We start from the raw sequence: 17,464 nt of genomic DNA on the forward strand, positions 1-17,464 counted from the left end.
TCTCACCTTCGAGACTCAAGGCATGACATCCCTGCAACTCTCTTTTAGAACTCTATTTCCAGAGTCCTCTTCCCGCAGAACAACTCTGCTTTCCCGGACACGAAGTTCTTTACTTGGGAATCCCAACTTCCGGATCACAACTTGAGAGACTACCTCTCTCTGATCCGTGGATCTACTTCCCAAACTCGGGTACGAAACCCCTGGGCTGATCTAGCTCTAGTTTCTCAGAGCGCTTTTCTCCTGCAGAGGCTCATACCTTCCTCTGCTCCTACTCCCTCACTAAGAGGAAGTACACCTGCAAACAAATACTCAGAGTTCATAACATGAAAATCGTTACCTTCAAAGTCTCGACGCTCGAAACGCAACTCCGTTCTCGAAAAGCAATTCCCCGGAAGAGATCTCTCCATAGAAAATCCTATATTCCAATCCTACACACAAAAGAGGTGTGTTCTGCGGTTCCTTCTCATAAATCAGCCCCGTCTACGACATTTAGGGGCTGAAATCAGAGAAAAACAGCAGCTTGTCGCGATGGAAACACGCTCCGTAGGCACTTCGCGAGGGAACTCGCGCACTGGGTCTTGGCGACATCTGGTACACTTGGGGCAGCCATGGGCATCACTTGCAACGTCTTCTTTACAGCTGAAATTTGCAGCAGCATCTCCTCTTTGCAAAGATTGGTCCTCCTCTTTGAGTAAGGGCATGTTATGCTTTTATAGCTCCTAGCCACGGGCACGAATAGCTGCTCGCGTAGAGATCGCGGCCGGGTTTTTTTTTTCGTTTTTTTTTTTCGGTGCTCTGCCAGAAAAAGAGAGAGAGCTGATCTGTTGCCTTTTTTATCAGATGGCTGCCCACTTATTAAGTGGGCGGTCGGTCACCTTTAAAAATGGTCTGAATCTGTTCAAAAACTCAATAAAACCTTATAAGTTAAAAACAATGCTTTCACAGCTCTTCCCAAGCGTCCCTGGATGGAATCACATGCACAATTGCAATGCAGACATAGACTTCCTCGCGAGAAAGCATCTGCTTTCCCGAAAGGCAATCCCGCTTTCTCAAAAAGCATTTGTTTTTCCTCAAAGTTTCCTCTGAACCCATCTTCATTCAAGTGCTTGCTTTTTCCTTGTGCACAATTCTAACACAATTCGGAATTTCCTCCCGACTATGGATATTCCCTTTCCGATGCACCCGTCACCCACCTTGTGACGCATCAGGGATACCCATCACCTAGTCCTTTCCTACCGAACTTACGGTACAATCTCCTTCACGATGCTCTATGTCACCCATCCTATGACGCATCAGAGATGTCCGTTCCCGGATGGTCGGATACTTCTTTCTGATGCTCCCTGTCACCCATCCGATGTGACGCATCAGAAGTACCTGTTCCTGGTGGCCTTACAGATATTCCCGTTCTCAGTGTTCCCGTCATTACTTTAAATGACGCACTAGGAATACTCTGTACTCGGATGTCTCCAGTGAGAAAAGCCCTCTCACTTAAAATTCCAATAATTCATTTAGAATTATTTTTCCTTGGTGTTCCAAGCGAGAAAACCCTCTCACTTATAAATCCAATAATTCATTTAGAATTATTTTTCTGTAAGATAAAGCCAATTTAGCAACATTCCCCAGAGGAAGAGCTACTGGTATATCTGGCTCTAACTCTACACTATGATGAGAACCATTGTGATTTGCACCATTGGAAATGGGTGCATTCTCCTCCGAAGCCTCAGGAATAGGGGTAGGAGAAGAGGGTTCATCAAGAGGCAAAACAAATTCTAGGTCTCCAAGTATCGATAAATTGGAGGTCGTCATGGAAGACTTAGGAGCGGAAGCCCCCTCTAAAGGTAGAAACTCATCAAAGACAACATCACGGCCGAGTACAACATCCTTCTTCTCGCGACCATAAAGTTGATATCCCACGGAAAGAGAGTTGTAGCCGACAAAAAACATTCTCCTGGACTTGGGGTCAAACTTCCCCCTTTGCTCCTTCGGTACATGGACATAAGCATCGCTCCTAAAAATCCGAAAGTGGTAGACGTCAGGCTTCTTACCAAAATAGGCTTTGAATAGGGTCTTCCCTGGAACTGAAGAGATTGGAGATCCATTTATGGTATGAACTGTTTGTCACGTGACACATCCCAACCCTATGTGTCCGTGGACAAGCTACACCATAGCAGGGTTCCCGTTAGTCAAGTCAAGTTTAGATTAGCAGTGATATGGCACTTTTGTGGGTCTATTCGTAGACCGTGCATGCCCAGTCACTTAGCATAGATGCATATCCTCCGGTTGCACACAGCATGATCATTGGAATTCCCATCAGAATCCATTAGCATCAGTTAGGGGAATTTTCCAGTGCCTTTAGTCTATTTTCCTATTTTTGGTTATTTTCACTTATTATTTTTAAGTGACTTTCCAACAAAAGTAGGTAGGGCAATTTTGCTAAGTTAATATATAAGCAAACCCAAGTTAGCAGTAATTGACAGAAGAAGCAGCAGGAGCTTCCCGCTCAACAGGCAACTTCTTAGCAGTACCCCCCTCAGCATCAGATCCATCGCCATCCTCTCCCATTCCCTTTGGCGTTTCCTCCCAGCAAGCCATCGCCTACAAGTCCTCTTGCCTAGCGTTTTCCAACCTCATCATATACATCCCAGCCAACGTTTTTCAGCCTTGACAAAAACGCAAGCATCACTTGCAGATTCAGCGTTTTTCCAGCCTTGTCAAAAACGCCAGCTCAGCAATAGCAAAAACGCAGAATTCAGCAGTTGGATTCTCGCAGTTTTCAGCCTATGACACACTAGCAGATCAGCCCCTAGACGGTTGTAGATGTTCCCCCATTTTCAGCCATAAAAACGCAGCCAAAACAAACAGTCCCGAAATTCAGCAGTTAGAAGACCACAGATTTCAGCCATCCAGTCGTCGTCGTTGTCACCGGCATAGTCCCATTGCATCAGTCCATTGCATTCACATTGTACACCTTTGTGCAATCAAAGTAGACCACTCTCGCCGACGAGAGTGGGGCCTTCGGAGGAGGGTTTTACAACTCTCGGGTGTCATATCTCTTCTCTCTCCTTCTCTCAGTCTCATTCACTTGCACGCACAATATCCACTCTCTTTGTTCGTGATCATAGCACTCTAGAAGACGGAAGGCTCTCTCCTTCCCTAAGAACTAAAAGGAACCTTGAGCAAAAAAAGATCACTAATCTTGAGAAAATACAACATTCATTCCGCTGCACCTAACACTGCCATCACAACTGCCTCGGCCCATAAGACTTTGGCAAGTCTCGATGCTCAAGCATGGTCCATGCCATTTCTACCACTGTCTTATTCTTCCGCTCCACAACTCCATTCTCTGAAGGTGATCCGGTATTTGCAAGCTCTCATTGTTCGCACAAATCTGAATGAATGCATCGGAGGTAAACTCCCCACAATTGTCCGATCAAATAGTCTCCTACACTTAATTGCTTCCCTTCTTCACAAGAGAACGCCAATTCTTGAAGAGGCCAAATGCCTCTTCAAGAACAAGTACTTCTATAGCACAAGTACGAGGCCAAATGCCTCGTACTTGTGCTATAGAAAGTATACCCAAGTAAAGCGGCTGAAATCATCCACCAGCAACATGAAATAGAGAGGCTTGCCGAGGGAAGGGCCCTGCATAGGTAACAAAGGTCGGTGTGAACCAACTCCAAAACGGCAATGGCTCGGCGTGTAGCAAGCCTCTGAATAGATTGTTAATGTTGCTTCCCACGAATATAAGTAATGCATTTCCCATGCTTACTCCCAACATTTGATAAGCCTTTAAGTGTAAGGCTCTAATTAAGGCGGATAATGATTAGTCGTGTTCCTAATTAGGGCATTAAGTTAATGTGCTATTTAATACCTGACGTGGGCAACACAAATACAAAATAAGTAGATTGATAAGATGCATAATTTGTACAATGAGATGTGCGCTTATATAGCACTATGAGAGTGTAGCCTAAAGCCATATGTTGATCCACATGTCCTAATACACGGCATAGGAGGTGGCACTCTTATGTGAGAGGTAGTGGCATGTAGGTGGCACATAGATAGTCATGCAAAGTGTAGAGTTGCTTCCCACTAGAGTGTGTGAGAGTAGCACCATTAGGAACAATTCACATAGGCATAGGATGAAAGTAGGTTTAACCCTAACAATCGCTCCTTAAACCTGATTTCATCCGGACTGCTTATGATACATCATGCCTGGATCTCAATGGATTCAACAGGTCATGATGGCATAGTTACCCGGAACAGGAACGGGAAACGGGAACGGAGAGTTCAGAACGGGAAGGGAACGGGGAGAGGGGGGGGGGGGGGGGGGGGGGGGGGGGGCCCCGGAACGGGAACGGGGTCGGAACGGTCTACCTAAAGTAAGGATTGAATTACCTTCATTCAGCTTAGTCTCAAATAAACTCCTAAACAACCCCAAAACTGCCCCCTAACCTGCCCTCAAACTACACCAAATATATTCCCCGAACAGCCCCAAATTTGCCCCCCAAAAGCCCACTTTTTTCCCCCCAAATGCCTGCTTTTGCCCGTTCCGCCCCGCGTTTCGCCGTTCCGCCTCATGTTCCGCCCATTCTGAAACATTGTTCCGGTTACACCCCGTTCCAGAACGGCGTTCCGTTCCCATCTCCGTTTCGGGAACGAGACTCGTCCGGAACGCCATTTCGAAACGTTTGGGCTGTGTTCCCCCCATTCCCTGTTACAGTGCATGATGGTTCACACAAGGTTTGCTAAGGTCGACACATGGATTCACATTTGGATACATAAACATGGTTCTAAAACTAGATACAGCATGTTTTGTTCACATTCGGATACATCATGCAAGTGTAGAGAGTAATTTAAGTACGTAGGTATTCATTGTGCATCCTTAGCGTAATGTGATTCGCGTCGAGTCGTAGTCGTCATAATGGTGATGATGCTAGTCATTAACTTTGCTTGTATCGTCCTCCCCTTGATGATCATCTCCTTCCTTTTAGGCACATACATAGCAATGTATCACTTCAAAATGATGTTGGCTAATGAAGTTCAAAAGATTCACTTTTCGCCTTCTATGGGAAGCTCTTCTTCGATAGAAATAAGGCTCAATGCACTTGTAAAGCTTAATGTGAATTTAAATTTTAAATAGAGGCTTCAATTCCACGTGTGATGGGTGCCTCGATTGCTACGTGCTGAAAACAAGCTTTGTGTCGTGACTCGTGGCAATGTAGCATGCAAGGCTGGGCAGCAATGGACGGAAAGCGGCCAATCCTCGGATGGCTAGTTCGATGAGAAAAAACAAACGTGTGAAAGGTTGAAGTTGAAACCCTTTGTGTATTCCACATTAAGATATGGAGTCGATGCGGCATGGATGGCACCATAGTCACAGGGGACGCCCTTTTTCGGGCTTCCGATCCCCACTTGCCGTCCCGTCCTCTTTTTTACACTCAAAATCCATTTGAGCCCCGTCCCCTGTTCCCCATCCCGGAATGCGTCCCTTGTGACTATGATGAACGCCGATCTGGATGCAATATGGAAAGCGTCGGGTAGCAATAAGTTGATGACCAGAGATAACGTCGACAAAGTTGTGGCGGACGTCGGAGCTTAGGTGTGGAGAGTTAGACCCAAGGCAATGTGGGGCCAAGCAGGTTCACTAGCAATTAAGCTATTCTGGCGGGCAGATACTCAAGCAGCGGGAAACAATAAGCTGCAGACCATTGATGTCGTTCTTGGCGTGAGCAGGTCCAGCAAGGTAACAATGATGAGAAGCCGTTGTGGGGCCAAGGGGAGTGTATTGAGCATGTCTGCTACAACAAACTTGAAACTGCCATCAATACCAAGGCGATTCTTTAACTCGGTCAAATTGCTTATCGAGGGCTTGATGCCGCCGAAATTGTAGCTGTGCTAAATATTCAAAAAATGCTGACAAAGTAGCATGTGTGCAAGGAATGCAATGGCTGTCACAAACTGATGACGTGGCAACACTACCCGGACACAGATTGATGATGTGGCAACAGTACGGACTCCCGCAAAACGCACTGGGTGGCTAACATGGCTGCTGTACGAAATTCCGTAAATTGTGCCGGAGGCTTTTGCAGCTTTTTGAAAACCAGTTGCTTTTTGGGACTCTTTGCTTTTGAATTAGAAGCTTTTGAACCAATTGCTTTTGAGTTTAACTGCTTTTGGGGCTCTGCTTTTGGCATCAGGAGCCGAAGGGCCTCAGTGTGTAGAGCATCTGGACGCAGAGTCTGAGAGTCGAGGATCCGCGGGAGTTGTACTTTGATCGAGCATTAATATAAAAGAAATACCGAAAGGGGTGCCATTCTTTGGGGCCAATCTCTCTGGGCACGGAACAACGCGTGCGATTTTAAAGTCGTGAAATATTTTAAGTGATTCTCTCGTGTGTCGTGTCGGATTCTCGTCTTTGGGGTACCCAAGCCTGTGACAGTGGCACAAGGTGCGGGCAGCGTTGGTGATGGCGATAGATTGGGGTGAAATCGAGCTCACTGAGGAGCACGTAGAGTAGTTGTGGCAGTTGTGTGTAGAACCTGTGTGTTGGGCGTGATGACGAGGAAGGCGAGATCACTTAATGATAGCACCCGTTAGGGCTTGCAAGGGAGAGGAAAAAGTGACACGAGGTGAAGCTTCTACAAACGATCGAGAACAAGAAACATTGAATGCCAATTTAAAAAATGGCCTTTATTCTTATTAAGAGCTCATGTTTATGTGCCAAGCATATGAGGCATAGCCTTTACACTTAACGCTCCGATACCACTTGTAAGGCTCTAATTAAAGCGGATCATGATTAGTCGTGTTCATAATTCAGGCATTAAGTTAATGTAAGATGCAGCGGAAGTGAATGTTGAACTTTGCTCAAGATGAGTGCTCCGAACTGTGCTCAAGGTTCCTTTTACTTACGGAAGGGAGAGCCTTCCGTTCCTTTAGTGAGAGAGTGCAGTGGACACAAACAAAGTGGATGAACATTGTGAATGAAGGTGCTGAGACTAAGAGATAGAGAGAGAAGAATACGACACCAGAAAAGTTGTCAAACCCTCCTCCGAAGGCCCTTCTCTCGATGGTGAGAGAAGTCTATTCTATTGATTGCACAATCTGGTACAAGATGCTGATGCAAATCTAAGTGGTGTTATGTCGAGGCGGACGGTGGTGCCGACGATGACGAGACTATGGCTGAAAACCGAATGCCTGGAAATGCTTGACGAATCTGCAACTGTCGACGATGACAGGGCTGATTTTCTATCGCAAAAACATTGTCAATGCTATCTTCAAATCGCTGATCGTGTTGTCCTTAAACGCTGAATTGGCTGTTGACAAAACGCTGAATTGGCTGACTGCTGAAAAACATTGCCCTTCCAAGCTGTAAAGTTTAAACGCTGGCTACTGGTTGTTGAATTTGCTGCTGCAAAAACGCTGTCTCTGCTGCTGCAAAACGCTGGCTCATGCTGATGAAAAACACTGGTTCATTGGGCTGAAATCGCCAGGTTTAAGGAGGTGAAAACGCTAGTGGTTCCTTACTGATGCTTAATGCTGAAAATCGCTAATGCTTAACCTTGAGAGGAAAAACGCCAAGGGTCTTAGTGATCTTGCTTGAGAAGTTGCCTGTTGAGCAATGCTCCTGCTACCTCTTTTGCCAGAAAGTGCTAGCGCTAGGTTTCTATATATACAAACTTAGTGGAATTACCCTACCTAGTTTCCAACAAAAGTCACTTAATAAATAAGTGAAAAATGTCAAAATAGGAAAAATAGGTTTAATGCACTGGAAAATGCTCTTGATGGATTCTAATGAATTCTGATGGTAACGCTCATGATCGTGCTGTGTGCAACCAGAGGAAATGCATCTACTCTAAGTGTCTGGAGTCTGGACATGCACGGTCTGCGAACAGACTCACAAAAGTGCCAGATCACTTCCTATTCTAGACTGACTTGACTGAACTAAACCCCGGTCCTGCTGTAGCTTGTCCACGTACACATAGGGTTAGATGTGCACGTGACACTTAATGTGCTAATCTAATACCTGACGTGGGCAACACAAGTACAAAATAAGTAGATTGATAAGATGTATAATTTGTACAATGAGGTGTGTGCTTATATAGCACTATGAGAGTGTAGCCTAAAGCCACATGTTGAGCCACATGTCCTAATACATGGCATAGGAGGTGGCACTCTTATGTGAGAGAGTGGCATGTAGGTGGCACATAGGTAGTCATGCAAAGTGTAGGGTTGCTTTCCACTAGAGTGTGTGAGAGTAGCACCATTAGGGACAATTCACATAGGCATAGGATGGAAGTAGGTTTAACAAGCATATGCTCACGAAAAGCAAGCCAAAGAGCATCATTGTTCAAATGACCAAATCTGTAATGCCAAAGATCACCCGTGGATATCCATGTCGCTGAAAAAAGAGCATGGAGCCTGTAGAGTTTGTTCTCCATTGAGCCCCCTCTGACCTCTTTACCGGATTGCCGATCCCGAATAGATACCGCATCCTCTATAAAAATCACCTCCATGCCAAGCTTCCACACATAAGATGAAATCCCAGCTTCGAAGCAAAAAGTACCTTGGAGGTATGCATACCCACTCTACCGTGTGGAATCAACTCCATAGATCCCTCGCTATAAATAGGAATTTCAGATTTGTTGCCAATGAAGATGGTACCACAGTGTCGCCGCATGTTAAGTGTCATGTGCCGTGAGGCACCACCGTCTATAATCCAATCACGATCATCTCGATCCGCAACAAGAATAAATTCAACCTCCAATGTCCTGGAGAGTCCTCTGAGGGGAGAATCTCCAAATGAACAAGGGTTGGTGACTACACCACTACCGTCGAAGAAGTCGAAGCATCTCCAACTCGCTTCGGACACTTCCTCCAATAATGTCCCTTCTCACCGCAATTGTTGCAATGTTGTTCCGCCTTCAGGGCTTCCCGTTCGGCATCACTCTTCTTGTCTTTGGTGTTGTTGCTTTTCTTCTTATCTTTTGTCTCTTGTTGTTGGAAGAACCGGCCAAGGCTTCGAAGCCTGACTTCTTCCCCGTATTGAACAGCTCCTCTTAGTCCAATACCATTGGAACAATCTCATCCCAAGAGATAGTATTCAGCCGGCCACTCGTAATCAACGAAGAATAGAAGTTGGGGTACCGAGGAGAAAATTGGGAGAACAGGTACATACCTCAGATACGGCCAGGCACAACCACAAAACAGCCCTCACTCCCTAATCTAAACCCAGGAGGTATTGGAGCCACCACTAGACAGGAATCTTTGAACTCCCACATATATATACAAGAATTCAACCTAACCAATGTGGCCATCCAAAACGAAGCTATAAGAACATTTCTATCTGGCTAAATGAAGCACCATTTTAGCAACATAAAGCTATCCAAGCTGGAAGGAGGAACCGTCGGACCCGTCAATGATAATCTCGACTACCGTGTCCCAACGAGAAGAACTGACTCGATCCACAGGCGAGGTAGGATGATATCATTGCTTAGCCACGTAAGAAGAATCTTATAAGTGACATTCACTTATGTCATACACCACGTCTATGCTAGCTCTATGTGACTAGAAAAAAGCATGTGCGATAAGATTCTTCATCTATCACCACCTTTTGACATGTCGATCTTGTACAATGACAACCACGAGAGTAAAGTGATACCCACTATTGTACAGTGATATCCACTACCTTGCCCACCAAGGCATTAGCGTGCTCCTCAACCCACTGTACCCCTCTATATCATAGTTACCCGGAACGGGAACGGGGAACGGGAACGGGAGGGTCCAGAACGGGATGGGAACGGGGGAAGGGGGGGGCGGAACGAGAACGGGGTCTGTGCCGAAACGTCCACCTAGAGTAAGGCTTGAATTACCTCCATTCAGCTTAGTCCCAAATAAACTCCTAAACAACCCCAAAAATGCCCCCAAATCTGCCCCCTAACCTGCCCTCAAACTGCACCAAATATGTTCCCCGAACAGCCCCAAAAGCCCACTTTTTCCCCCCCAAATGCCTATTTTTGGCCATTTCACCCTGAGTTACGCCATTCCGCCTCATGTTCCGCCTCGTTCCCCCCGTTCCGGAACACCGCCGGAACACCATTCCGGTTATACCTCGTTCCGAAACGGCGTTCCATTCCCATCTCCGTTTCAGGAACAGAACTTGTCCGAAACGCCGTTTCGGAACGTTTGGGCTGTGTTCCCCACGGCACTCCAAGGCACGAGTAGAAAGAGATGGGATCGGCGGTGCAAGTCGAAAGGAGGAATCTCGAGGGGGATTGAGGGTGGAAAAAAATGGGCGTCCATCGCGGGAATGGAGACTCGAACCCTTGCCACCACCATGAAAGCCCAATGCACTAACCGCTATGCCCGCGACAGGGAAGTTGACATATGGGCAAACCGGCAAATGATAAATAAATTTGGACAGCCCCCCTCCAAGTTTACCTTTTGGTGTCCTGGTTTACCCCGGCATCCTACGGCTGCGCACGTCTCGATCTCCGTGTCCAAACTTCGCTGTCGTCGATCCCACCGCTTGGGCTTCATTAAAGTACCCGTGCCCTTTAGTGCTGAGGCTGTGTTCCCTCTATTCCCTGTTACACTGCTCTATATAAAGGTGGCCACACCTCATTGTAAATCATGTCAAGAGTGTATCTTCACTATGCGAGTATCTCTCTGGCAAGCCTTAGTGAGAGCTTCTTGCTTATCCTTTGTATAAAGCTTCTCTATCAAGTATAGTCTTGCCTCTTGTATACAACTCTATAGTAATTTCTTGCACACTCTTGTATTACATGTTCCTCTTTAGCATCACAAAGCATACCTTCCACTTGCCTCTATATATACTCACATGATATAGATTATATCAAGTATAGTCTTCCCTCTTGTATATACAACTCTATAGCGATCCCTTGCACACTCTTGTATTACATGTTCCTCTTTAGCATCATGAAACATACCTTCCGCTTGCCTATAAATTATATCAAGCATACTACTCACACGATATATATTATATCAAGTATAGTCTTGCCTCTTGTATACAACTCTATAGCAATCCCCTACACACTCTTGTATTACATGTTCCTCTCTAGCATCATAACACATACCTTCCGCTTGTCTTGTGTGTGTGAGCGCGCACGCGTGTGCACATGATATATAATATATATATCACCCCATCTATCCGTACAGCCCCCACGAATCACATTGGCATTCATGGGCGAGTCTGCTCAGAGTTGGTCGTTGGCTCTTGCTTCTAATCACCTCCTCCCTCTTCCGGTCAATAGTGACACAACACCATTTCCTTATGTATCCCCCAAAATAAAGGAGAGTGATCGTCCTCCATTACGCCCCCAAAATAGACATAAAGCCAAGATTTAGTAGACACTAACTCCATGCAGACATGCCATTGACCATCCACACAAGCGATTACATTAACAAAGCATGCACTAGCAAAACCCCTAGTACATCCACACAGGAATTTGAACCATAATCATCAACCACATTCACACCTTGGTCCTCACTATACTTTAAATGCATCTTTCTAGCCATCACATCTAAGCCTCACTGTCCTCTATATGGACGTCTCGATACATTAGACTCATCATCATCACCTCACCAGCACAAACAAAGATAAAATGTTGCAGACATTCTACCTCACATACTCAAATAAAAAAAAGCAAGATTCAACATGTTTATTGCAAAAATCCATTTTATACTGAATCATAACATAGATAGCAGACACCAGGCAAAGTACAGCTCAGCGCCCCAAAAACTGTCAAAGCCATAATCAATTGACTCTATTCCCAATTTGTAAGAAGCGAGCATAGTGGCTCCCCTCTTGTGCAACAAGCACTACAACAAGAAATGCCTAAATCGGCCTGCACTTTTGGAGAGGTCGTTGCCAATCCAAAAGCCTCGAGGTAAAGCTCTTAACAATTGAGGAGTATCTACCAAGTCCTCGATCCACTTGGCATCAAGAGCAGAGTAGTTCTTAAGAGTCCGGACTAGCTTTCCTTTCCTTGTGTGCTGTGATCTACTCAAGTTGAAGCATTTCCTCTATCTCTTCTACCTTTGGCTGCTCCTCTAGCACTTGGCCCTTGAAAGGTCGTAGAAGCACACACCACCAATACACATGCAACAAGAAGCACATACCACCAATACACATGCAACAAGAAAACCACACAAAAAGAAAAGAAGCAAAGCCAAGAGAAAGAAAACGCAAGCAAATAAGAAGCCAAGCAACATGTGTCAAACAAGACAAGCACAAAAAAATCACCTGCCGAAAACCAATACACAAAAGGGGAAAGGAAGAAGAAGCAGGTGCACAGAGACAGCCATAGTAAAGAAGAGAGGCCGATGAAGAGAAAGGGCCACTCACACGTAGGCAGAGGCCGCACAACAAAAAGGGCTTTTCTCTCTCTCTCTCTCTCTCTCTCTCTCTCTCTCTCTCTCTCTCTCTCTCTCTCGTCTATATATTTATTTATCTATTTACACATACATAAATATATGAATTTATATAAATTTGTTGTTTTTTAATCACAACTTTGCCCCTCCCAAGACAAAGTGAGAGGCTACATGCTCGAAACTCGTTCAAATATTTGAGCTTGCCATAGCTTACCTCTACAAAGTCTCCCTCCTTCCATCTTTGAAGGGGACTTGATCCAGTACCCAACAACTTCCCTTCTTCATCAAAGACTCCTGCACTAGCATCGACCAAGGTCAAAATCAACAAGAAAACTAGCTTGCAATGGCACACGAGCAAATGCTGACTAATGAATCTAATTGCTTACAATACATCATCTCTGTAAATAATCAACCATAATGGTCGGTATCTGTAAGCATATGCATGGCTACCTGTGTGGCTTGTATGTCTTGGGACAACTCCCTCTCCTCCATACCAGCTGGGAGGAGCTTCTCTCTCTCTCTCTCTCTCTCTCTCTCTCTCTCTCTCTCTCTCTCTTACCTGCACGGGCGCTTCCTGTACCGACGTCCACGCCCAGGTATCGTGAACCAACCATGGCAAACTCCGTCTGGCTAAAAAGCCGGCGTCTCAAAACATATGAAAGTCCTAAGGGCTCTCTTTAGTTTTCAAGCTCACCAATGGAACGCTAAAGAGATCAAACCATAAAGGGTTGCTTACAAAATGCAAGCAATGTGTCATCAACCCTACATGTACCAAACGTCAAGGCTGGCTTAGCTATATGCATCAAGTGTGTGATTGAACCCAATCAAATATTTACTTCCACACTTATATAACATGGTATGAACTTGAAATGCAATCGTAAGGTCTTCTTGGTTTTTGAGTTTGCTAGACTTCCAAATTGAGATACTAATATAGCATGAACTAGTGAAGCTCATGCATACAATATCAAAATGAAGACTTTGCTTTAAAATGAACAACATAGGGAGGATGTCCATTTCACGAGCAAGAGGAAACCAACCATCCTACTTTTTGAGCAAGCGTGGATAAAAAACTTATCATTGTTGCCCTACATAGATAAAAATTCTTCCTTCAATCGCAAACAAGAGGCCAAGCATGAAGGGAGCAATGGTTGAACAACATGACATTCTTACTCCAAGAACTAATTTCCTAATTGATCTTCATGCATAGAAAACATGTGTAGATTATTTGAAGAGAAAATGACAAAAAACATTCAGATGGTGGTCCTCCTTTTCATCATTATAAAATTAATAATAAAAAGACCATTGACCTTGGATCTACTCTATGTCTTCAAAATAGCCCATGGTTTTGTTTTGGCAACCCTTGGAGTCAGTTTGAGCAAAATGTTGGTCAGTTGCATACAGGTAATTTGCAATTTCACCCTAATGATTTGCCCATTGAGTTCGCTAACCCTGCTAGTATTGAGCAACCTCGGGAACAACATCATCCCCTTGAGCAAGATAATGTGGGTGTTGATGTACAAGATACCTGCTCCATAAGTGAAGATGAAAGTGTTTTCATTAAAACATTCAGGTGTGGTGGTCCTCTCTTCCATCATTATATAATTAATAATAAAGAGACCGTTGACCTTTGATCTAGTCTCTCTCTTCAAAATAGCCCATGGTTTTATTTTGGCAACCCTTGGAGTCAGTTTGAGAAAAATGTTGTTCGGATGCATTTAGGTGATTTGCAATTTCACCCTAATGCTATGCCCACTAGGTATGCTAACCCTCCTAGTATTGAGCAACCTTAGAAACAACATCATCTCCTTGAGCAAGATAAATGTGGGTGTTGATGTACAGGATACTTGCTCCACAACTGAAGATGAAAATGTTGTCATTATAAATAAGGAGGACCTTGAGTCTTGGTTTTCTCAACCTAGGATAGACTACATATAGGCCTTTGCCATGGGCCTAGGCCCCCTCTAGAAACTTTCAAGAGCTGGATAGCCCACAATTGGAAGAACGTAAATGTATTCCCACAACATATCCCAGTATTTGCCCAACAATTTTTATCTATTTTTCTTTGAGGATGCAAAGAGTGCCCTGCGGGTAATCAAAAAGGGACGATGGATTGTCAAAAAATATCCCCCTTTCCTTTTTCAAGTGGTATAAGGGTTTTAATCCCAGAGGTGACAAACCTATCAAGGTTCCCGTGTGGGTTGATTTTCCTTATCTCCATGTGGAACTCTATCCCTTGCTAAGAAATATAGGAGGACAAGTTGGTAAAGTTCTGGGACAAAAAAAGAAGAGGAGGGATTAACCCCAAGTGCGACCTTCAACTATTGATAGAGGTGGACATCAGTAAACCCCTTAAGTAGTTATCCCCATCAAAGATAGTACTAGCTTCCTCATGCATGAGCAAAGATTATTATATAGGAATCTCCTTGATTCATGCTATCATTGCTTCCAACAAGGACAACTAAGGATTGCCCTGTTTTGTGCAAACCAAGCTTCAAAAAACCAACCCAGTGTACCCAAAAGGAAAACCCTCAACAAAACCAGCAGCCCATTAGGAAATTTATACTAATCCTTTTCATGTGCTTCTGGAGGATGTTTTTGATCCTTTTAATGTGGATGAGCTAAGTCCAAGTACCAATGCTCAATCTCAATACCCCCTCAACATCATTAAGGTACAAAGAACGAGCAGCTGCAAGAGGATGCCCCTGAGAAAGACCTTTCCTCTAAAGCCTCTGATCGGCAAGCTCTAGATGACCTACCAAAACCCAATAGCCCTTTTGAAAAGGCACGTGGTCTCTTTGACTTTGAGAGTGAGGGAGAAGTGATTAAAGACACTCAGCACTGCAGTAGAACAACATGGATACTCATGACTTTGCCAATGAACTTGAAGGTAAGGATCAAGAAACTAAAAAGGCTTCGGCTTAATCACCTTTCGCTTCTATTGACATTCTCATGACACGAGCAAAGGAAAAATCTCTTCCTAAATAGGTATCCCCCAAACCCAAGAGAAAAGTGGAAAATTTTATTTACCCCAATAGAGCCTCTATTGATCCTGCAAAACCCACTAAAAGCAGTAATAAATTAAGGCTCCTAACTTACAGCATTAACTCTTTGTTGTAAGGATCTTTCTAATCACTCTAGACCAATGGTGGTCAAAAAATGGATGCAAGACTTATCTTTAAATCCTAATTTCATATGCTTACAGGAACTCAAATTGCAAGTAATTATTTGGCTACTAATCTTTGCAAAATCAATTCTAACTATAGTTGGCATTGCACCAATCATACTCCAAGAAGAGGGGGCGCAGTCATTGAATTAAGCAACAAGCTTAGCAACCTAGTCACTCATGTGTAGAAGTCTGATGAAGGGTATCGGATTGCTATATGTTTTCGGATCCTCTAAACTACACTTTGGTAAGTTTGTATGCTCCTAACCCCATTTCTAAAAGAGCACAAAGTTGGGTAGAAAGAAAACAACTGCCTAATAATTCATTAGTGGTTGGAGCCTTCCATATGGTTGAAAAGCTTAATGATAGGTGTCTCTTAAAGGGTCAGGTTGTGTCACATTCGGAAAGCAACCAATGGAACAATCTCTTAAGTGTGCACAATCTTGTTGATGTCTCTGAGGATACTAGATTTACATGGAATACCAAGTAGTAGGGAGACTGCTATAGTGTTGCAAGATTGGACAAGGCAAATATGTTAGTCAAAGCTCTCTAGGATCATTGGCAAGTGGAATATAAGGTAGACTCTTCCCTCCTTCTCTCAGGTCATAAACATGTCTTGCTACATTTACTCATGTCTAAAAATAACCACAAAGCTGGTTGGCCTCACTTTTGGATCAGTCCCATTTGAATTAAAATTCATCAAAACAAAGTGCAACCTATTTTGAAAGATGGAACAATCTCTTGAGTGTGCACAAACTTGTTGATGTCTCTGACGATACTTGTTTTACATGGAGCAACAAGCAGGATGGAGACTAGTACAAAGCTATAAGATTGGACAGGGCAAGTATGTCAGTCAAAGGCTCTCCAAGAGCATTGGCAGGCGGAATATAAGGTAGACTCCTAAAAACTGTAAACTGCAGGAGGGTTGGGCATCTTGAACATAGAACATATGGCCATCAAGATTTCTGCCAAATGGATTGCCAGGTCCATTTTTAATTTTGATTACTGAGCTTGCTTGCTAAAAGGACACATCCAAAAAAATAAATTTCCTCCACGTTAGTGTATGTCACCATTGACCACTTCTTGTGAATTTGATGTTTGACATAGAAACCATGCACGAAATAGGCCTATATTGATTTGTCTTCTTTGAAATTGATCAAACGAGGATAGTTATGCAACCAGCTATTGTTTTATCTATTTGTTCATGCAAAGCTCTATATAGGCACCTTTGAGTACACCTTTTCTCTAGTTTTTGGTGCAAGTGGAGACGAAAATGTTGAAGAATATTCTGCTCTAAAGAAGATTATCTCAAAAATGGGTGCTCAAAGGTGCTGGTCTCTTTAGAGCACCCCTTTTCTCCAATCTTTGGCTTTAGAGCACCCCTTTTCTCCGATCTTTGGTATTAGTAGAGAGAAAGTCTCCAGAATATTGTCAAGTTGGAAAGTGTCAGTGATAACACGGGCTCTTTAGAGCACCTTTTCTCCAATCTTTGGTATTAGTATAGAGAAAAAGGCTCCAAAATATTATCAAGCTGGAATGTGTCTGTGATAACACGGGCTCTTTAGAGCACCATATTTTTTCCCAATTTTGGTTTTAAAAAAGAGAAAGGCTCAAGAATATCGTGTTCAATAAGAACATTTGAGAAAATAGGTGGTGGCTAACATGGGCTCTTTCGAGCATGCCTTTTCTTCAAATTCTAGTTTTAGAATATTGTGTTTCAACAAAAAAGATCTAAGAAAATGGATGGTGAAAAGTGTCCATGTTAACATGAGCTCTTTAGAGCACTCCTTTTTCCAATCTTTGTTTTAGCAAAGAGAAAAATGTTTCAAGAAAACGTGAAAACAATTTAAAGCTTGGGTGGTGGAAAGTGCTCGTGTTTCTTCTCGAGCCTTATGAGCTACCTCGTGATAC

The 17,464-nt window shown here is 43.8% G+C and overlaps 1 protein-coding gene across 1 annotated transcript in view; it reads right to left on the minus strand.

The window, feature by feature from the left end:
* The window catches only part of LOC147426069 (FGGY family of carbohydrate kinase), a 76,641-nt gene extending 63,530 nt beyond the window's left edge, over positions 1 to 13,111 (minus strand). Inside the window, exons 1-2 of the mRNA XM_086498707.1 lie at positions 12,950 to 13,111; positions 12,605 to 12,684 (exon numbers count right to left, since the gene is read on the minus strand). Of these exons, the coding sequence (XP_086354833.1) occupies positions 12,605 to 12,684; positions 12,950 to 13,004 (135 nt within the window). The 5' untranslated portion in view covers positions 13,005 to 13,111. The remainder of the gene's footprint in view (positions 1 to 12,604; positions 12,685 to 12,949) is intronic.
* Positions 13,112 to 17,464: the final 4,353 nt, after the last annotated feature.

The sequence above is a fragment of the Adiantum capillus-veneris genome, chromosome 24, assembly GCF_014529385.1.
Source record: "Adiantum capillus-veneris isolate H3 chromosome 24, ASM1452938v2, whole genome shotgun sequence".
In the NCBI taxonomy this organism is placed as follows: Eukaryota; Viridiplantae; Streptophyta; class Polypodiopsida; order Polypodiales; family Pteridaceae; genus Adiantum; species Adiantum capillus-veneris.